The sequence below is a fragment of the Tenebrio molitor genome, chromosome 6 (assembly GCF_963966145.1).
Source record: "Tenebrio molitor chromosome 6, icTenMoli1.1, whole genome shotgun sequence".
NCBI lineage: Eukaryota > Metazoa > Arthropoda > Insecta > Coleoptera > Tenebrionidae > Tenebrio > Tenebrio molitor.
In genome coordinates this window covers 10150224-10173026 of record NC_091051.1, presented here as the reverse complement: position 1 = coordinate 10173026, position 22803 = coordinate 10150224, and the positions used below count along the sequence as shown (strand labels likewise).

Below are 22803 nucleotides of genomic sequence, written 5' to 3'. Positions count from 1 at the left end.
ATTTTTTTGTTCGACACTGTCAGAATTTGAGAATTTTCTCCTGTGTGAACGGATTTTGATAAATTTGACAACTTGTCAAAACGAAACGTCAAGCTAATTTTAAAGATTTTTAGCGATTTGGAGCCTTTAAGGGGCTCGTCGAACAAAAAAACGTTGTATTCAACTCGTTCTTGTGTAATTTGGGCTTTTTTTGGCATGAGTGGACCAGTTTAAAACTCGAGTGAAACGAGAGTTTTAAAGGTCCACGAACTCGTTAAATAAATAACTATTGTCTCTAGTTCGACGATGAATAACTTTCTTATTGCCAGTTTGCTGCATTTCTGTCGAAATCACGAACGTCTTTGAGAAATTTGACACTGACAATACAAATTTGTGACATTTCTCAGTCTTTTGTTTCCGCCATCAAATATGAAAATATCTCTACTGGGTGTATTATGAGAAACCTTTGGTGCTATAACTTCCTTATTTTTTATCCGATTTTAACAAATGATACGTCAAACAAAATCGTTTTAGAAAGACTATAGCCCGACATGCTATGATTTTTTTTTAACATTATATTTTTTGACAGACTTCAGCTAACTTTGTTTTTTTAAGTTGCACTGTATATTTTTTTTATCTTTATTCTGATAGATGTTTATCTTCTGAATACACAAACATTAAAATAAAAAATCAAAAATTTGTTTTTAATAAAAAAAATAGAATTTCCAAAAATCAAGTAACCATAACTTTACTATAGCAAATGTTTGAAATTACCTCCATTTTCTCTAAGGCACATTCGACACCTTCCACTGACGCCCATTGCGGCGTTTAATAAAAATTCTGGTGGTATTTGTTCACATACTGCTACGATTCGTTTTATTAAATCATCTGGGTTATCGGCCGGAGTCAAATAGACGTTGTCTTGAATGTCCATAGGTCTTAGTCACTTTGCAAAATTAGAATGCACTTTTATTACTGTTTAATGTGACTGTTTGATTTAAAAAAAAATCATCATTTTGTAATTTCTTCTTTTTGTTTCTATGCATGAGCATGGTTGTTAACATTTTCATATTTAAAATAAAAATCTCTATAAAACTGAGCAAAAAAAGTTAATAGTGCCATTTGAAAAAAAAAGTTGACTATCATTTGTCAAAAACAGAACTTAAGAACAAATATTGGATCAATTCAAATTGTAGCCCATTTAAAACGATTTTGTTTGACATATCATTTATTAAAATCGAATAAAAAATAAGGAAGTTATAGCACCAAAGGTTTTTCATAATACACCCGGTATAACCACAAATGACAACAAAAGTCGGATTTTTTGAGGACTTCCAATAATTAATTTTAAATTTTCAGTGTGGTTCTTATTAAAAATTTTGAGCGCCAAGTATTAAATCAAAGAAAAAGAAAGAAGAGAAAGAACAGATACAATTATTTGTAACAATTATTGTACTCATACTTTTGTCGTATGTATTTCGGTCCTTTAACGACTTTTTTTTTGTTCTTTTGGATATACTTAGTCTGTAACATCATTTTTAGAATTGGTTCTTGTTTAACACCTCTGCTTATATTTTAATGTTTTTCACTATTTACGTAGGTATATTATTAAAAACCGTTGAGAAGAAGGCACTTGTGATGTTAAGTCATGCCAAATTAATTTAAACGCTAAGCCCCTTAATCCTGTATAAAGTATGTACTACAAAGTTCAGTTTTTCGTCTATTTTCTATATTTTACATAATCTGCTCTATTCATGAACTTCTCTACAGATCAAATTTTGATTACGAGATAATGCATCTAAATTTGAAAGAAATGTAGAAGATTGGTTTATTATTGACAGTTGTATTAGGTAAAAAAAGGAAAGAAATGTTTGTTTTAATACAGCGTCAAACATTAAAACTAATAATAATTCATATGTATTTCAACGAAGACGTATATTATTTACCTTACATGCATGACAGTATAACTGAATAAAGCTACGAGTATAGGTACATTGTTTTATCACAGATAAACATGTTTTTGAAGTGTGTTGTTATTTTTTAAGAATATTTGTGAAAAATATATAAATAATGTTAAAAAAATGGACTAATTTAAAATACATACCTACAAAACAAACAAAAACGAGTTCAACGAATAATCAAAATATAGAGTAGGTAGAAAGCATTGACAATTTTTTTTTGGCTTTTCGCTTTTATCCCGAGGCAAGAGATTATAATGTTACGCAGAACGAGAAATTATTTAATTAAAATTTCGTTAAACCACATATAATAAACAATTCACCTGTGTAGTTTAGATAATATGTGTGAGTAATGATAATGAATTTAAAATAATTCTAGGGTGAATACGCGGTATATGTATAATCCTAACCTGTATAGTCGGAAATTAAAATGAAAATCTTTAAACACATCCTCGTCAAGTACGGCTATTTGCAGCAAAGTAATTTATCTTGTGAAGCTCGCTTGTTATTTGGTGCGATTCTGTTTTAAAATTTACCAATATTGCTACATAACAAGGTTGCAGTTGCTATGATATGAAGCTGTTGATTGGTTGGATCTATGCAAAATCAATGTTGTTCAATAACAATATTGCTAAATTTTGAAACAGAATCGCACTAAATCTCTGTCCACATTATCGGATAGATATTTTTATAACTAAAAGGAAACCATCGTTAAAGGATTTGTCACAATTAGATATTTCTTGTCAACAACAACTAAAGTTATTTTTAAAAATAATTAGGCCATGATTGGCAGTCAATTAGTTAGAAAAAGAATGAATACCAATTTCCTCCAATTCGAATTAACCAGATCTCGAATATCGAATATGTATATTATGTTTATGTATTGATAACAGGAATACTGATTGCAGCTTTTCAATAAATAAATTAATAAATTAACATGTAAAAACACATTAAACGAAGATTATGTGTATTTTATCAGTCATGTAAGGTGAATCTTTCTGTCAAGGAAACTGTAATTTACTTATATTTATTACATATTTTAACGTTGATGTGTTAATTTTAAGACACTGTGGCTAGACGATAACCTCTTGCCTCGTATTGATTTGTTCATTTAATAATGTCGAGCGATTTTATATCATGTACAAAGTGTTAACGGTATTGCTTCTATGGAAAAATTTCTCACACACTGTCGATCTTGAATAGTTTCTTAGAAAGAACGAAGAATGGACACATTGTAATGTTTTGGAAATTGAGGTCACTCATTTTCCCCCACGGAGAATATTTTGTAAAAAAAAACACAAAATTTGTGTCACGTTGTGTTCTATTTTGCTATTTCGCTATAGTGATAATGCTGAGAATTAATTAATCAATTAATTATTAATGCTTTCTGTTCAAGGGTAAAACCCATTTTACCACTCATTTTGGAATAATTGTTGCTTACAATTACAGTAAACGAAATGGAAAAGTTGTTTTCTAGGTTAACAACAACAAACCGTTGCTTTAAAATGACGTTTTTTGATATTTCAGGAAAAAATCTGCTGTCTTTCTACGGTCATGCATTGAACGCTTATTTACATAGAATTCCGCTACGACATGACCGATAATTTGCAACGCCTGTTCTGATTTGTTTTCTTTGTACTTCCTAACGTACTGACGCCCTCTGCGGATTATGCAGAGTGATTCACGTAGTCCGTTCGTTAAAAACTATCTGATTTCCCAAAATCGTATTATGTAATATGAAAATTGGTAAACTTCGTCCAGCGAGAGATTGGGAGATTTTAAATTGTATTAAATTAGCCCAACACTACAAAATGCACTAGAATACATTAATTATAGCATAATTTCAGGGCAAAAATGTTACTGCTTGAAGGATATATGTATTTCAAATTTTACGTGCGCTAGCTACTCCTTTCTCTACGTAGAATTTAGTTACTTTTATGTCAACCAATCTCTCGCTGGACGAACCATAGCAGACTATAATCGACTGCTCCAAGTTGAAATAAAATATTTTCAAAATGGCGACACTTTGGGAAATACCGGAAATCGACGCCATCTTTGTTTTTTTAAATGGAAAAGCCACATTTTGATTTCAAATTTGATTCTACGCAAAATTCTAATTTTAGAACGTCCTTTTGTCAATACTTATCTGTCATTGTTTTTGACCTATGTCATCTTTTTCGCAAAAAAGCGGGGTTGCAGGGCTTCATTGAAAAAATTATTACTCCTGAACCATTGGAAATAAATAATTTATTTTTTTTATTGAATTTTTAAAGGTTTGGCCAATGTTCTGCACCATTAGTGACATTTTTTTTATGTTTCATACGCCCCTAATATGTGGTTCTTAAAGAAGTTTTGTTGAAACTAAGGGAAAAAATTGGCGTGCCTATCTGGACTTAAGAAATTCATTTTATGGTGTTAGTGGTAGGAATTAAAGATTTGTTGCTGCAAACTGTTGTTTACTTTCGTGACTTTTGTAACGATGGTAATAATTTGCGGGAATGTGAGTTTATTTTCATTGGAACTTTAAGTCTGTAGTAGGTAACTTTTTCTATTACTCTTTCTCCTGGCGGGATTTCCTTTTATTAAGCAATACTGCCTCTGCCACGAGACGTAGAAAATCCACTTAGAATTTTCCTAGGTTAATTATATATTTTAAATATCTCTTCATTATTGGTAGACGTTGTTTTTGAAAGAAACTGGTTTAAAGTTATTCAATAAAATCGTTATTTCATTTTTGCGGTTGTCATGTATGTGACAGGCTAATATTAAGCCAAGGAAAAGTCGCTATCAGGCAGTACAATCACGTTCTCAGTTTTTATCTTGCGTCCCAAAGGATTAACAAGATAAACGTTGGGTTACGTATTGATTTTTCTCGAGATGAAAATTAATACGGTTGGCTTTAGTTCATTGTTTTAAAATTGACATCGTCATTTAATTAAATTTATTTAAGTTTGTTTCCGCTGAAACGGGGTTGTAAAAAACGAAGTAATTGCGGCATGTAAAGCACAATGTCCCAGAAATGAAACTATCTAAATTCTAAAGCGTCTTTAATGGATGTTAAGTGGTAGAAAACTCGAGCTTCTGCAAAAGTATAGAGTAGTAAAATGCTGCTGGTAATTTTGAAGCGTTGTTCTCGAGCAGTATAAGCACTTCTTGAATAATCCATTGCAATATCCTTCAATGTGCTCTTATTCCGAGCCGCAGAAGACAATATTCTTTGTCTCAGCATGTACTTGAGTAGCTAAAGTTATATTGCAGACAAAACAATAAAAAATAAGATCTCAAGTGAGTATAACGTTTGCAATATTACAAATTTATGCCCACGAGGTTGAATATTAGGAAATGTTCCGTCAGAAACGAATTTTTGATCTATCTATAAGTTTAGCCGAACCGCGTGAATACTAACAGGCTGAATAAAACGGTTTTCGATCTGGAAATGACACTTTAAGATTAAAATTCTTTACTCAGATTCTCATTAGATACCGTTGGAACAAATTTGACTGATGGTACACGTTCTTGTGCAAGAATCACGATAACAGACGCGATGTTATTTAGATATGCAAATAAAAATTTTTTTCGAATTTGCTCCACTCTGATATTTGATTATCCTAATTTGTGGCACTGTAAGAGAGCTTAATAAAGTAGTGCTTTCTGTTCGCTAGTCCCCGGGCTGTGGAGTTAAGGAATGCATTTAAATAGAGCTTTAATGACAGGCTCTATCCGTCAAGAGGCATTCAAGCGTCTCACGGGGATACCCAAGCACGTACAGACTCTGACGATCGCTCCTAAGTAAGACTTCCGTTTAGATACTCTTTCACGGAACTTTTGTTCTTAAAAACAATTTCTTCAGTTGCACATATTTATTCACCACAATTTGCATCGAATATATTTACAAATAATCAATCATGTTTGGAAATTTTATTGGTGAAGTCGTCCTCATCCACGGGCAAGTTGTACATGTCTGATCTGTGGTGGTCAGCTCGAGAAGTCATAATGTTCATCTTTTGATGTCCATTTCTGGCAACATCCGGGTCAGTCTCCTAAAGAATTGAATTATTTTCCAGCGAAGAAAAATACCAATGATGCTTACGTGATATAGTTTGGATGTTTTCTGACCTATCGATACAATCTCGTCTAGACTTACAGATTCATCACTACCTTTTACTCGTATGTCATCAGAACGAACTTGATGAGCGTCCAACTGATAAAAAAAAAAAAAAACGTTACAATCAAAACATTCTACAAGGCTTTCGATAAATAAGAGACTCGTGTACACTTATTTTTCATAACACCCTGTATATATTGACGTTAAGTAACCTGTTGGTGATGACTGCGAAACCAGATCGGTGGATCCTGCAAGTTGCTGTGACTTTTTTCTTTCTGCTGTTTTCTCAGCGTTTTGGACCAAGACTCTTCCCATTGCGGTGCTCCTTCAGAAGCACACAACTAACAAAAATAATAAATAAAGAATGTTTAAAAAAAAGAAACAATTACCGTGACAACGATGACAAAAGTGACACAAACAATTAATTTCTTGTGCATGATGGTGGTTTATTGATTTATAGTGTTGTCGGATTTGGTCTTTTATACTACTCATAGTTGATAAGATTTTTGTTGAATTGGCTAAAAGTTTCTGCAGCGCAGTAATTATTATAATAAATTAATAATTCAGCAAACGTATATTTAAACTAGTTATCTCATACGGAAAGACGAAAAATTCAAAGTCTAGATAAATCTTTGGCCTCCAGTAATGATGAATGAATTTTTTTAAGAAAAAGCGTTTGTCGGCATTAAATATAGGTGTGACAACTAATTCAACACAAGATAATCTCATATGACGGATTCTTGTGGTTGGGTACACCTTGTTATATTTGGCGATATGATTTGTACTTTAGGTGCAGGATAAAGTGTGTGTGTAGAAAAAAATTGGTGAGTTGGTTTGAACGCTTTTTGCTATGGTAAAATCACTGGGACATTTATTTTAGAAGAATCATGCAGTCCAGAATTGTCACCGTCTTATTACTGCTTGTTATCGTCGGACACTCTGTGCAGTATGTTTTACAGCGTGGTAAACATGCAACCAATAGGAGACAAGTAGAAATACTTTGGGGAATACCAGGAGGACCACAGCTTAACCATTTCGTTAGAAAATTAATGTGTCCATCACACCACAGTTACATTCACGGCAAATGCAGAAGAATTTTTTACTGAAATTTGTTTACTAAATCGATATCTTTTTTCCATTCATCTATTTGACATTGATAACTATGTATGTTTGCAGAGTTAATAATTTATTGCTGATTCAATAAAAATATAAACAAATGTTGTTTTTACAATGCTAAACTATTGTTAAGAAACTGCCATTTTCAATTTATATAATTTTTTAATAAATATTAATTTAGAAGAATAGTATATTATATTATAAGTGATAGAAATGCATTATACAAGAGTGAGAATTTTGACCGACGAGTTCGCTTGCGCACGAGTGGGACACTTCTCACGAGTTTCATAATGGCATTTCGATCACGTGTGATATACGACGTTTTATCTTACAGGTGCAACTATTGCAAAAAATCCAAGAAATGAAGTTTCAGTCAAGTAAAATGGCAGCTGCCAAATTTACTCACTAGTGAGTACTTTATCTCACTTGTGATTAAAATTTGACTTCTGTCACCGAAAACAATGGTCTAAGCTAGCTCAAAAACTCCACCTGTAAGATAAAGAATTTTAATCCCACTTTTATTTTTTTGTTTTTATTTGAATTAAAATACCAAGTCTTTAAAATGTGTTGTGGTTTTTTGGCACGAAATGTTTTTGGCACTAATTAATCTTGTTGTTAGAGATAAAATTTTATTTTCAAGCAACTGTGTGTCGTAGTTTTATCAATCTATGTACTCAAGACAGTTGCTAAGCAAAGACTTGTCAACAGCTTAAATAAAGAGAATCTATTGTGAATTATTTTGCAGTATTAGATCTTAAACGTAACTAGTTCAAGAAAAAAATGATTCAGGGAGAGATACGTAATAGCGCAGTGTGTGGTAAAGCTTCATCATGTTAAAACTGGACAATTATAATCAATAAATTGTTTCAGTAGAACCTTAAGTGTCTTAATAAAATCACACCAAACCCAATGAAAAATCAAAAGTTATTAAATTTATTATTGCTGGAGATAGAGTTCCAATTTGTTAATTTATTGCATGATCAATTTAGTAACTGATGAAGATGTTTATAACATGATTATTTTCCACGAAAGTGTACCCTTTGGTTTGTTTGTTACGTCGGGGTTTTGGAGATTACTTAAAATAAATAATAGCTATTTATGAACAAGGCAGTAAAGTGACATTTTATCGAACCAGTTCGATAGACACTTTGCTTTTAATTTTAAATCAGTTTGTAAACTTTTTCGTAAAAATGTTACATAGAGTTTTTCCACTCGTTAAAATTAACACACGTATTTCAGATACACCCTGTATATGGATATTAATTGCTAATTTCTTTTGCTATTTTATAGAATCTTTTATGGTAATGTTTGTAGTTTTTTTTTAAACTCGAAGCAGAGAAAAATAAAAATTTGTCTAAACGTCGTCTTAATTCCAACAATTCTAAATGGTTAATTTTAGTATTCTAAAATAATCTCCAAATGCAACATAGGAAATGAACACTTAACTACAATTTAGAAACTGCACAATGCTAGTTCTGGGAAATATTTTTATAAAATAACGTTTAATGTGTTTAATTGTGTTGCACCTATTTCTTCTAGAAATATGATGGTAGTTCGTAGGAATTTGAAAACAGATCAGTGATTAGATCTCTTGACAGTCATATAAAAACAGGTCGTACGGGTGGTGTGTTAGAAATATAAAAGAATGAAAGTGAAAATTATTGGTAAGTGTTGCCATCATGCTGGGACAACATACAAAATTATTATACATTGTAGCTTGGTTTTTATGCTCGATTGTGCAAGCTAACAGCATACAATTGAATAACGAAAACGTAACTTTAAACTTGACTCCTGGTGAAAATTCTATTGGAATAAGCTTAACTTTTGGTAATACTGTAAATCGAGAAAACGTTGTTTTGAAACTTAATTACAGATGACCAGGAGAAACTTTCTGGACAAATTGGTCTGACCACAAATGTAGATATTCCAGATGCTTGTGAAGGAGCTTCCAGTTGTTATATTCAAAATGGAAATGTTAACTTGACAGTTGACAGCATCAACAGCGGTTTTTCAATTTCATGGCAGTCAAATGACACAGAAATAACATTTCAGGATTGTTTAGATTTAAGTCGCGCAAAAATGAACTGGTTTGGTGGTCCTGAAATGTGGCAAGCTGATTGGCCTATAGAAAATTTATCGATCAAAAACAGAATTTATACAACCACAAAGACCGATAATGGAGCTGTAGGTGAAAGGTACTGGTTAAACTCCAAAGGAAGTTTCGTATTTGTTAATGACAAGGTTCCATTATTTCTGGACCAAAATAACTTAAAACAAGGAAGTATTTGTTTTATAAGTTCCTTATCGGGCCCTTATATCGGGCGAAATAGAGTAATTTAGTCAAGCAGTAAGTTTTTATTGAGTAACTCGATCTTAATTTAAGGTTATTTTGGAATACAATCTAGTTGCAAAGAGTAATGCTAAAGAAGCGCATCTGTACGCCGTCAATAATTTCTTGGGCAAACCTCAAGGTCTTGATTTTAATGGATTTAGTAAATAAATAATATAGAATTTTAGGTCATCCTGACGAGTGGATAATTCGTAACCAAATTTGGACGACATGGGCTAAATACAAAAAAGATATAAACGACGATATCGTACTTGGTTTCGCTAAAGATATTGCTGACCACGGTTTTACAGGACAAATAGAAATTGATGATTATTGGGAAGTAAGAGCTAGAAAAACATTGCTGATGATATGAATATGTTTCAAATATTTTCTAGACATGTTATGGTTCACTAATTTTTAACAGTGAACAATTTTCTGGTATAAATAATACTGTACAAACGTTGAAAGATTTAGGTTTCACTGTTACGCTGTGGACTCACCCTTTTGTTAACCACAACTGTGAAGATACAATGACCTACGGCCAAGAACATGGTACCATATTTAATTTTAAATTAGTGTGCAGTTCAGTTAATTAAAAATTAACATTGAAGATTATTTTGTCAAGTCAGAAGATGGAGGTGACCAAACGAGTTGGTGGAATGGCAATCTATCACATTACATCGACTTTACTAATGAGGAAGCAGGAAAATGGTTTATTGATAGGCTCAAGTTATTACAAGAACAGCACGGTATTGATAGTTTTAAATTTGATGCAGGTGAAAGTGATTATCCCCCACCAAATCCAGTTCTTAATGGGGACGTGGAGTTAAGTCCCAACTCCATTACTTCAGCTTATGTTAGAACTTGTGCTACCTTTGGTGGCTTAATTGAAGTCAGATCTGCATGGAGGTAATAAAAACTATCTACAATATGTCCTCAGATTGCGTTCACAAGAGAAATTTTTTTTTATTTTTGATTTTACGTAAAAACTTCAGAGGAATCATATTTTTTGCTTCATTTGAAACCCCCATTTCCGTTATTAAAATCCCAGTATTGATACACTGTATTCTTAAATTCACATTTTTGTTAAAATTTGGACTTGAATTATGTACAGAAAACGGCGCATAGTTAATAGAATAGTTTTATATTCAATTATCATTTGATTTTTTCTGCATTTTCTTTGATTTTAATGATTAGTCTTCCTCTGTATTGAAAAAGACTTTTTAATAACAGAAATGGGGGGACTAGATGAAGCAAAAAAAGTTATTCCTCTGAAGTTTTTGCGTAAAATCAAAAAAATTTTTTTTCCCTCTTGTAAACTCAATCCCGGGACATACTGTATATTGTAATCTTGATTGAATATACCAAACATTTTAGGACACAAGATCTACCAATATTTGTGAGAATGTTGGATAAAGATTCAAGGTGGGGTCTTAACAATGGACTCCACTCTCTAATTACGAGTCTCTTGCAATTCAACTTGAATGGATACGTATTGTACGATTACCTTTTCTGTTGATCTCCTGGATATACCTATGCTGACTGTGTTTCAGTGTACTTCCTGATATGATTGGAGGAAATGGTTATGTTGAAGCTCCAACTGCAGAATTGATTGCAAGGTGGACTCAAGCAAACACATTTATGCCCACGTTGCAGTTTAGTTATTTGCCATGGGACATAACAAGTGACGATGTATTGCAATATATTGCAACTATCTTGTAACTGTTTCTAATCGAATTTATTTTAGTTTGATGGAGTGGCAATTATCAAGAAATTTGTCGCCTTACATGAAGAGTATGCTGATGAAATTTTAAATGCAATGAATAATAGTATTACAGATGGAACTCCTGTAAATCCGCCCATCTGGTGGGTTGATCCGACTAATGCTGACGCTTTAAAAGTGAATGATGGTAAGTTGAAGTATTTTGAAACGTGAAAGCTTGAGACGATTTCGTTCTGGCAGAGTACTTGTTGGGAGAGAAAATACTTGTCGCGCCAATTGTCGAAGAAGGTAGTACTAGTAGAGATATAGTTCTTCCTAGTGGTTCGTGGAAGGATGGAAACGATGGAAAGGTATATGAAGGTCCACAAATTTTGAAAGCTTATCTAGCACCAATTGATGTTCTTCCATTTTTTATTAAACAGTAAGATATCTTTAAAAACATTTTAATAAACATGGATTCTAATATCTTTATTTGTTCAATCTATAATAGTTCTTTTTCTATGTATTAAGTGCGTGAAAAGAGTGTTTTTTGTGCATGAAAGGTGTTTTACGCCAAGACTCAGGTCGAGGCAGTAAAGCCTTTGAATGCACAAAAAACATCTTCACGCACGAAATATAAACAATATTTTTTTATAATTGATTTCAAAACTAAATTTTAAAATTCAAATTTTTGAAGGAAATCAGAAATATCAACGCAGTGACCTAGTGAACTATTATAGTTGCCATGTTTACACCGCTTTTATAAAATAAACACATAGTCATGTGTATTTATTATAATTAGTTATACAATTATAAACTTGTTGTGATAATGTAATAAAAAATTAAAGATTAATTTTAATGTGATTTCTGACTTTGCAAGAAACAGAATGTATGGATGAAAACTTTAGATAACGTTTAAGTAACATGCAAGATATTAGCTGATAATGGATTATGTAGCACGAAAAATAAATGCTTAAATCACTTGGAAAATAACCACTGTTGCAGGATAAAATCATCTAATGCATTCGTCTAGGTAGTACATATACAGGATGTCCCAAAAATGGCGTACTAACGGGGCACTACGGTGTAGAAGAGATTACCGTAAACGTCAGAAAAATGTTAAAAAAATTCTATTGGACTTATTTGCTGATTTGGCGGTCTATGAAAGTGGCACTTAACAGGTCAAATATTTCAAAATACATTAAATTTTCATGACAGCTACCTCTAATCGTACATATTATCACAAAATACAAAATCACTCACTATCAATATCTAATCCTGCATAATAGAGAATTTAGAAGCTTTGGAAATCGAAAAATTTTTCTTAAATCCACTACGGCAACATTGGAAGGTAATGATGTACGAGTATATCTTTTGATCTCACTAACTTCAGAATGACATTTCGCAAATGCAACAGTTAACCGCGAACGTAGACTTCGCGCACTAGTGCTTCAAAATGATCCAAAAAGCATTGGTGTTTTTGAGCATTCTGAAAATAATTTGACTTGATAATAATAAAATATGCTTTACAAAACGTCATTTCTCCAATTTGAATGTTGAAAATTTCGAAAGAATGAAAATAAATCGCTATTAATTCGATTGACACTTGGGCAAGCGCCATCTATTCACTAAATTGGAAACTATTGGAAATAATTTTAAAATGCTAATGTTCGTTTCAAAAAATATTGTACAAACCTCGATGCGCGAAGACGTATTCCGCACATTCGCGCAAATGAAGCTTCTCGTCGCTTGTGCCTCAAATAATGCGCTCATGTGCGAAAAATGTCTTCTCGCACTCGGTTCGTAAATAACTATTGTTTACATTGTATTACCGTTAATAATAACAACAATTGATTTTTTTGTTTGAAAATTATGTTCCATTTTTCATGTACAATTAAACATCCTCGATAAGGTAGTAATTTTGGAACACCTGTACATTAGACGCAAATATTTCCCTGTAAGCTGAAAAGATAGCTGAGTAATTTCGAAGTACAATACATCTAGATTATATTTCCGATAGTCATGGTTCCGATTGATAAAGATTTTGTTTTTTATTTATCTGTTTTGTAAACATAAGGATAAAATCTTAATTTTTGTACATTTAAATTTTTTTATAGTAGTGGCCTGACTTCTTGATTTAAATAACTTTATCTACTAGAGTTTGGAAAACTAACATATTTGAGTACCTACTAATTTGAGTTAGGAAAAATGAAATATTTCCTAACAAGTGCAGAAAAAATGTTTCAACAATAAAAGTTCAATTTTGATTATTTCCTGAGATACGTGACTTGAAATCTCTCATAGATAATTTTAAAATTTGCAACTAATCAATGTTTTTTTATAGACTCCTTAAACTAACATGAAAAATGTTGTTAAATATTCGTGCGCTGTTACTTTTTTAACGTATTCGGCCTGTTTTGCATATTCTTCAATATCAAATCGTTCACTATAGCAAACATTTTAATAGAATTTCCGTAAACTGGGCCACTCGTGCCAAAAAAAAGCCAAATTTACAGTAACTCGTTAAATAAACTACTATTTTGGATTTTGTAAAGTTTTTGGAATGGAATAAAACATATTTGGAACTCATTGCTGTTTCAACAAATTGTCGTCCGAAATATTTTATTTTTTGTCCTTATAACATAAATAACTATTTTTGAACCTGTTTTTCTCGTGTTGTACAGGGTTATTCTAAATGATTGTAGTCGAAGTAGGTGTGAAAACTGAATGTAAAATTTATGGTTGGCGCTCCACATCAAAATGATGTGAATAAGTGAGTACACACCGTTCACACACGGGAGCTAAATTGGGTGCAAAACAACTCAATATTTATGGATTCAAACGTTAATTTAACAAAAATAAATAAAAATAAGAATTTCGATTTATTATCGAGATCATATTTTCGATGGTCACGGTTCAGGCGCATGAGGCTGTTTTTCCATTTGCGTACATTTAAAAATTCTTGAAGTTTGACAAGAATCAATGATTAGATAAATTATAGTTAGTTGACAATCATATAAAAACCGGCGTTACCCGTATCCATGTTAAAAACGTTAAAACATGAAACTACAAATCATTGGTGAGTATGGTCAAAAGACTTAAACGATATCCTAAATTATAAATTGCAGCTTGGTTCTCATGCTTCCTTCTGGAAGCTTATAGCATACAATTGAAGCATGATAATGTGAATTTAGAACTGACTGCTGGTAAAAATTCAATTGAAATAAGTTTGTCGTTAGGTAAGACTCTAACGATGTAAGACGTAGTCTTGAGACTTATTTACAGATGATGAGGAGAAAATTTCTGGACAAATTGGTATGACAACGAGTGTAGACATACCAGATGATTGCGATGGAGAATCTAGTTGCCATCTGCAAAATGACAATGTTGACTTGACAATTGATAGCATTGACAGCGGTTTTTCAATTTCATGGCAGTCAGATGACACTGAAATAAAATTCCAGGATTGTTTAGATTTAAATCGGAAAGAAATGAACTGGTTTGGAGGTCCTGAAAGATCGACCGCTAATTGGCCTATAGAAGGCGATACGTTCAAAAACAGAAATTATGTATCCACAAAGAACAGTATGGGAGCTGTAAGCGAACGGTACTGGTTAAACTCCAAAGGTGGTTTCGTATTTGTTAATGACAAGGTTCCATTAGTTTTTGACCAAAATAACTTGATGGATGGAGGTATTTGTTTTATAGGTTCCGCATCGAAACCTTACATCGGACGAGATAGAGTAATTTAGTCAAGTATTAAGGTTTTATTGTATAATTCAATTTTAATTTAAGGTTATTTTGGAATACAATCTAGTTGCCAAGAATGATGCTAAGGAAGGTCATTTGCATGCAGTGAACAATTTCTTAGGGAAACCTAAAGGTTCAAATTTTAATTGATTTGACAAAAATATGACTTAGAATTTTAGATCATCCTGATGAATGGATAATTCGTCATCCAATTTGGACGACATGGGCTAAATACAAAAAAGATATAAACGACGATATCGTAGTTGATTTCGCTAAAGATATTGCTGATCACGGTTTTACAGGACAAATAGAAATTGATGATAGATGGGAAGTAAGAACTAGAAAAACATTGGTGATGATATGAATATGTTTCACATATTTTCTAGACGTGTTACGGTTCACTAACTTTTAACGATGAACAATTTTCGAGTATAAACGATACGGTGAAAACATTAAAAGATTTAGGTTTTACTGTTACTCTGTGGAGTCATCCTTTTGTTAACCACGATTGTGAAGATACAATGAAATATGGCGAAGAAAATGGTATTTAATTTTACTGAAGTGTCTATTTGTATTAACTAAAAATCTTAAAGGTTACTTTGTCAAGTCAGAAGATGGTGGTGACGAAACGAGTTGGTGGGATGGCAATCCAGCACATTACATCGACTTTACTAATGAAGACGCAGCGCAATGGTATATCGATAGGCTCAAGTTAGTACAAGAAAAGCATGGTATTGATGGTTTCAAATTTGATTCAGGAGAAACTGATTTCACTCCCTCAAATCCAGTATTTAAAGGTGACGTAGAATTAAGTCCTAACTCTATAACTTCAACTTATGTTAGAACTTGTGCTACCTTTGGTGGCTTAATTGAAGTGAGATCTGCATCGAGGTAATAAAAGATATTTATATTGCCAGGATTGCATGATCGAATATAAAATTTTATAGAACACAAGATCTACCAATATTTGTGAGAATCATTGATAAAGATTCAAGATGGGGACTCAATAACGGACTCCACTCTATAATTACGAATCTTTTGCAGTTCAACTCAGTTGGCTACGTATTGTATGATTATCATTAATTTTGACATCATGGATATATGCTTGAATGTTTGCAGTGTCCTTGCTGATATAATTGGAGGAAACGGAGACCCAACTGCAGAATTAATTGCCAGGTGGACTCAAGCAAATACCTTTATGCCCACCATGCAGTTCAGTTTTTTCCCATGGGAGATAACTAGTGACGATGTATTCTTATATTTAAATATAATAACTTTTTCTAATCGAATTAAATTAATTTTAGTTTGACGGAGAGGCAATCATAAAAAAATATATCGCCTTACATGAAGAGTATGCTGATGAAATTTTAAATGCAATGAATGATAGTATTAAAGATGGAACTCCTGTGAATCCGCCCATCTGGTGGGTTGATCCCACTAATGCTGACGCTTTAAAAGTGAATGATGGTAAGTTGAAACATTTTGAAACGTGAAAACTTGAGACGATTTCTTACTTGTAGAGTACTTGTTGGGAGAGAAAATACTTGTTGCACCAATTGTCGACGAGGGTAGTACTAGTAGAGATATAGTTCTTCCTAGTGGTTCTTGGAAGGATGGAAACGACGGAAAAGTATATGAAGGTCCTCAAACTTTGAAAGACTATGAAGCACCAATTGATGTCCTTCCATTTTTTATTAAACAGTAACATATTTTGAAAAATATTTTAATAAAGGTTGATTCTGCTAGCTTATTTGTTTTATCCAAAATAAACTGTCTTTGACAAAGTTTATCTTTGTTATTATTTTATTTAAATAGTTTCACTTCATTATGACTACCTCCTCTTTATAATAAATTTATAAAAGAAAATTGTTCATGATCTGTCTAACGTGTGGTGCTTTGCTTTTTACCAACTTAAGATTGAATTGTTATATTTGCGATGTTTACATCGCTTTTAGAAACCCATATTTAATGTATTTTTTAAAATAATGTGATTTATGTTCTTGTAACGAGATAATAAAAAATTAAAGATTAATTCTGGTTTGATTGTCGCACTGGATATGGTTGGAATAAAAAAAAATGGAGATTTGTGTGGTTTGCTGGTTCGAAGGTGATGATTTAAACAATGCACTTAAATGTATAACTAACAAATGCATATTGAATTCTGTGTTGTGTTGTTAGAGCGATAGAGGTAAAAAGACAGGCAGAAAGAGTAAAATCCCATTAGTACAATAACCCAAGTCTTAAAAACGTAATTTTTATATGCCTTTTTAAAATGTTAAATCACTTAAAATTTATATCAAAAAATTGATTGTCAATAAAAAATGCTGTTTGGAGAAACTCGTCCTTCAAAGACGTCTAGTTTGCAAGAAAAAATAAAAAACTCTGTTGAACGTGGCTGCGGAGGCAAAAACGTAGAGGGGTATGAAACAAATTCGCATTATCGCCGAATTTTGGTCACCCCTCTTGGCACAAACGCAGGTGACATTTAACTTTTGCCTTTCTAACCTTACAAACACTTACTTCACTGTTCAATGCCAACACGTTGGTTCCTTTTTCAACAATACTGAAATTTCTGTTATTGTGTCTCTTTTTAAAGTATTTTCAATAAATTTATACAATTTTACTTTTCTAATAAAGCGCGTCCACTTTTGACAGATTTCATCAATTGTTTCAAAAGGTGACTGTTCAAATACCTTCAAAATTTAGATACAATTTTTAACAACAAAATCTAATCTTTTAGGTGGATCAGATGAGTGATTTAGTTAATTGTTTGTGTAAACACCTAATTTTTAATGATTAACAATCTAATAATAATAATTGCGCCTAATTTTCAATAAAGGAAACATGTGTTAATAGTTAAATACAACGTTTTTTTTGTTCGATGAGACACTTAAGGGCTCAAAATCGCTTAAAACTTTTAAAATTAGCTTGACGTTTCGTTGTGACAATTTGTCACATTTATCAAAATCCGTTCACACAGGAGAAAATTCTCAAATTCTGACAGTGTCAAACAAAAAAATTACATTTTTTAACTTGACGCAATTTTATTATTACTAACTGATCTTCATCGTTTAAAATATCTGCATTTTCAATAATTTTATCAAAAATCCGTTGGGAAATAACCGAGATATTAGGCTCGAAAGTCTTAAGTGTACAATGTATTCTGTACAATGATATGTTGAGGTGGAAGAGGAACACTCCCTACTGGTTTTTTCGGAAGCGTTCCCACTTGGGGAACGACTTCGCAAGAAACAGAAGAAGGTATACAGGGTGTCTTAAAAAACGCCACAAGCCATATCTCCGTTATTTGTGGTTCGATTTTTTAGGACGCAGCCTGTATCTGAAAACCTTAGATAAGGTTTAGTTAGGTAACATGTAAAGGCGGCCTTACACCAAGGCAACAATTGGCAACATGTTGCCTGCAACATTTTTTAGTAATGTTGCCGGTTATTAGTAAAAAATGTTGCCAATTGTTGCCTTGGTGTAAGGTCGCCTTAAGATACTATCTGGTAATGGCTCATGTAGCACGAGGAAATAAATGCTTTGTACACGTTGCACATACAAGAATGAAAAATAATTATGAAGTTACGAATGTTACAATAGTATATTATGTACCGAGGAAGTGAAGTGGATGATTTTTACCCGAGGTGCAGTTTGTAGCGAGAGGGCGTAGCCCGAGGGTTCTACAAAGCACTGAGGGTAAAAATCATTCACTCTCGAGGTCCATATACTATTTTTTGCACGACTCACCGATTTTAATAGAAAAAAAAACGAAAATTTGTAAATTATCACTAACTGTCAAGCTAAATTTAAATGTCATGTTGACAGTTAAAAATAATTTTTAACCTTTCGGCTTTTTTCAATTAAAATTTTTGGATCGTGCAAACAATAGTATCTGCCCCTCGGGATTGCATGATTGTTACCGTCGGTGCTTTGTAGAAGCCTCGGGCTTCGCCTTCGGGCTACAAACTGCATCTCGAGTGAAAAAACAAATTAATTCGAAATAAATATGTACAGTGGCGGCCATTAATTTGGAAACACCAAGATTTTTCTATTGTAAATTGTTTGTCACTTTGACAATGTTATTGACATATCAATTTCGGCTGCGACAGTCTGTTGAATGCGCTCAACGATGACATGAGTGACATGAGTTCATGACATAACGCTTACACTATCAAATATTAAAAATATCCAGTAAACTAGATTAGGTCGGTGTTTCCAAATTAATGGCCGCCAGTGTACCATAAAAGGTTGAATAGGCTATGTTTTTTTGCCCAAAGGGAAAAAAGATGACTAAAAGCTTGAGTTGGCTACGGTTTTTTGCCCAAGGGGAAAAAAGAGCCACTTTACTCCATACAATCAGGGAGTAAAGTTGCTCACTATATACAGGTCGTGCAAAAAAATTATTTCTGTTTAAATAATAAAAATATTTCTCTTTTGAACAAGTTTTTCTCGTGTTGTGCAAGTCATTATCAGCTAATATTGTGCATTCTCCTCACACGTAGTCATTATCTAATGCATTCGCCTATAGCCACAAATTGTTGCTAAGGCGACCACTTTAGGTGAAAATGTTTACTTGTAAGCTACAAAGAGAGCTAACTAAGAGATTTCGATTTATCGATTTTTATTTCCGATTGTCACGATTCAGGTGCCTGAATCTTTTGTTTTTCATTTATCTTTTTTGTAAACATAGGGATAAAATCTTCATTTCTGTTCATTTACAAATTCTTAAAATATGACAAGAATTAGTGATTAGATAAATTATAGTTGACAATCATATAAAAACAGGTTTTGCCTGTATTCGTGTTAAAAACGTTGAAACATGAAACTACAAACCATTGGTGAGTATTGTCAAAAGTCTTTAACGATATCCTAAATTATAAATTGCAGCTTGGTTCTTATGCTTCCTTCTGGAAGCTTATAGCATACGATTGAATAATGATAATGTCAACCTAGAATTAACTGGTGGTGAAAATTCAATTGAAATAAGTTTGTCGTTAGGTAAGATTCTTACGATGTATGACGTGGTCTTGACCCTTATTTACAGATGATGAGGAGAAAATTTCTGGAGAAATTGGGATGACAACGAGTGTAGATATACCAGATGATTGTGATGGAGAATCTAGTTGCCATCTTCAAAATGACAATGTTGACTTGATAATTGATAGCATTGACGGCGGTTTTTCAATTTCATGGCAGTCTAATGATGTTGAAATAACATTCCAGGATTGTTTAGATTTAAATAGGAGAGAAATGAACTGGTTTGGAGGTCCTGAAAGGTCGACCGCTAATTGGCCTATAGAAGGGGATACGTTCAAAAACAGACAATATGTATCCACCAAGACCAGTATGGGAGCTGTAAGCGAACGGTACTGGTTAAACTCCAAAGGAGGTTATGTGTTTGTTAATGACAATGTTCCATTATTTTTGGACCAAAATAACTTGATGGACGGAGGGCTTTGTTTTATAGGCTCCTTAGCGTCACCTTACGTCGGACGAGATAGAGTAATTTAGTCAAGTATTAAGATTTTATTGTGTAATTCGATTTTAATTTAAGGTTCTTTTGGAATACAATCTAGTTGCCAAGAATGATGTTAAAGAAGGTCATTTGCATGCAGTCAACAATTTTTTGGGCAAACCTAAAGGTTCAAATTTTAATTAATTTGACAAAAAAAAACTTTTTAATTTTAGATCATCCTGACGAATGGATAATTCGTAATCCAATTTGGACGACTTGTGCTAGATATCAACATAACATAAATGACAGTATCATCGTTGATTTTGCTACAGATATTGCTGATCATGGTTTTACAGGACAAATAGAAATTGATGATTATTGGGAAGTAAGAACTAGGAAAATTGGTGATGATATAAATATGTTTCACATATTTTCTAGACGTGTTACGGTTCACTAACTTTTAACGATGAACAATTTTCGAGTATAAACGATACGGTAAAAACATTAAAAGATTTAGGTTTTACTGTTACTCTGTGGAGTCATCCTTTTGTTAACCACGACTGTGAAGATACAATGAACTATGGTGAAGAAAATGGTATTTAAACAAATTAAATATAGTAAAAACTGTAGTGTCTATTTTGATCTACTAAAAATATTAAAGGTTACTTTGTCAAGTCAGAAGATGGTGGTGACGAAACGAGTTGGTGGGATGGCAATCCAGCACATTACATCGACTTTACTAATGAGGACGCAGCGCAATGGTATATCGATAGGCTTAAGTTATTACAAGAAAAGCATGGTATTGATGCTTTCAAATTTGATTCAGGAGAAACTGATTTCGCTCCCCCAAATGCAGTATTAAATGGTGACGTAGAATTAAGTCCCAACTCTTTAACTTCAGCTTATATGAGAATTTGTGCTACCTTTGGTGGCTTAATTGAAGTTAGAGCTGCATGGAGGTAATAAAAGATATTTATATTGCCATGATTACATGATCGATTATCGAATTTTATAGAACACAAGATCTACCAATATTTGTGAGAGTAATAGATAAAGATTCAAGATGGGGGCTCAATAACGGACTCCACTCTATTATTACGAATCTTTTGCAGTTCAACTTAGTTGGCTACGGATTGTACGATTATCATTAATTTTGACATCATGGATATATGCTTAAATGTTTGCAGTGTCCTTGCTGATATAATTGGAGGAAACCAAGACCCAAATGCAGAATTAATTGCCAGGTGGACTCAAGCAAATACTTTTATGCCCACCATGCAGTTTAGTAATCTACCATGGGAAAAAACTAGCGACGATGTATTCTTATACATATTTAAATATTATAACTTTTTCTAATCGAATTAAATTAATTTTAGTTTGACATAGAGGCAATCGTCAAGAAATATGTTGCGTTACATGAAGAGTATGTTGATGAAATTTTAAATGCAATGAATAATAGTATTACAGATGGAACTCCTGTAAATCCGCCCATCTGGTGGCTTGATCCGACTAATGCTGACGCTTTAAAAGTGAATGATGGTGAGTTGAAGCATTTTGAAACGTGAAAGCTTGAGACGATTTCTTTCCTTGCAGAGTACTTGTTGGGAGAGAAAATACTTGTCGCACCAATTGTCGACGAGGGTAGTACTAGTAGAGATATAGTTCTTCCTAGTGGTTCGTGGAAGGATGGAAACGATGGAAAGGTATATGAAGGTCCCCAAACTTTGAAAGACTATGAAGCACCAATTGATGTCCTTCCATTCTTTATTAGACAGTAACACATTTTAAATTTTATTTAATAATGATGTATTCTACTAGCTTTATTTGTTTTGTCTATAAAAAATTGTCTTTTGTAAAGTTTATCGCTGTTATTATTTTATTTAAATATTTTCACTTTATATTACAGTAAATCTATTCTTATTATGACCATGTTCTGTTTACAATAAATTAATTTAAAAAAAAGTTCTTCTTGATCTACACCGTCGGTAAATGGATCATGTCTGACGTGTGGTGCTTTGCTTTTTACCACCTTAAAATTGAACTATTATGGTTGCGATGTTTACACCGCTTTTGGAAAGGCATATAATTTATATGTATCTATTTAAATTATATGATTTATAGATATAGATAAACTTGTGACAATCTAATAAAAAATTAAACATTAATTCTGATTTGATTGTCGCACTGAATATCGTTGCTATTAAAAAATGGAAATTTGTGTTGTTAATAGGTACAGATATTTTAGAAGGCAAAGAGTAAAATTCCATTAATGCAATAACCCAAGTCTTAAAAATGTAATTTTTACATGCATTTTTAAAATGTTAAATCACTTAAGATTTATATCAAAAAATTGATCGTCAATAAAAAATGTTGTAAGGAGAAACTCGTCCTTGAAACCGTCTGGTT

At 32.6% G+C, this 22803-nt stretch overlaps 4 protein-coding genes and 1 long non-coding RNA gene across 6 annotated transcripts; 4 read left to right on the top strand and 1 right to left on the bottom strand.

The window, feature by feature from the left end:
* Positions 1–5778: 5778 nt before the first annotated feature.
* Positions 5779–6612, bottom strand: LOC138133118 (uncharacterized). The gene is made up of 4 exons (XM_069050923.1): positions 6432–6612; positions 6255–6383; positions 6028–6138; positions 5779–5977 (listed from the first exon to the last, which is right to left on the bottom strand). The coding sequence occupies exons 1-4, from the start codon at positions 6477–6479 to the stop codon at positions 5837–5839; spliced, it is 429 nt and encodes a 142-aa protein (XP_068907024.1). The 5' UTR covers positions 6480–6612; the 3' UTR covers positions 5779–5836.
* A 97-nt stretch (positions 6613–6709) lies between these two features.
* On the top strand, positions 6710–7259 carry LOC138133119 (uncharacterized). The gene is made up of 2 exons (XR_011160251.1): positions 6710–6866; positions 6923–7259. It is a non-coding gene; the product is annotated as an uncharacterized lncRNA (long non-coding RNA).
* A 1340-nt stretch (positions 7260–8599) lies between these two features.
* On the top strand, positions 8600–11699 carry LOC138133117 (myogenesis-regulating glycosidase-like). Of its 2 annotated transcripts, XM_069050921.1 has the most exons (11): positions 8600–8822; positions 8875–8985; positions 9032–9489; positions 9542–9629; positions 9676–9827; positions 9883–10039; positions 10099–10396; positions 10865–10984; positions 11041–11179; positions 11235–11397; positions 11451–11699. In XM_069050921.1, the coding sequence occupies exons 1-11, from the start codon at positions 8804–8806 to the stop codon at positions 11633–11635; spliced, it is 1890 nt and encodes a 629-aa protein (XP_068907022.1). In that variant the 5' UTR covers positions 8600–8803; the 3' UTR covers positions 11636–11699. The 2 variants fall into 2 exon arrangements, with proteins under 2 accessions (XP_068907022.1, XP_068907023.1); XM_069050922.1 differs by lacking the exon at positions 8875–8985 and having other exon boundaries at positions 8763–8822.
* A 2526-nt stretch (positions 11700–14225) lies between these two features.
* LOC138134019 (myogenesis-regulating glycosidase-like) lies at positions 14226–16685 on the top strand. The gene is made up of 11 exons (XM_069052083.1): positions 14226–14268; positions 14318–14428; positions 14475–14932; positions 14985–15072; positions 15119–15270; positions 15326–15482; positions 15533–15830; positions 15887–16006; positions 16059–16188; positions 16244–16406; positions 16460–16685. Exons 1-11 carry the CDS (start codon positions 14250–14252, stop codon positions 16642–16644), a joined length of 1881 nt encoding a protein of 626 aa, XP_068908184.1. The 5' UTR covers positions 14226–14249; the 3' UTR covers positions 16645–16685.
* Positions 16686–19761: 3076 nt separating this feature from the next.
* LOC138133152 (myogenesis-regulating glycosidase-like) lies at positions 19762–22298 on the top strand. Its single transcript, XM_069050952.1, has 11 exons — positions 19762–19780; positions 19830–19940; positions 19987–20444; positions 20497–20584; positions 20631–20782; positions 20836–20992; positions 21059–21356; positions 21413–21532; positions 21585–21714; positions 21774–21936; positions 21991–22298. The coding sequence occupies exons 1-11, from the start codon at positions 19762–19764 to the stop codon at positions 22173–22175; spliced, it is 1881 nt and encodes a 626-aa protein (XP_068907053.1). The 3' UTR covers positions 22176–22298.
* The last annotated feature ends 505 nt before the right edge of the window (positions 22299–22803 follow it).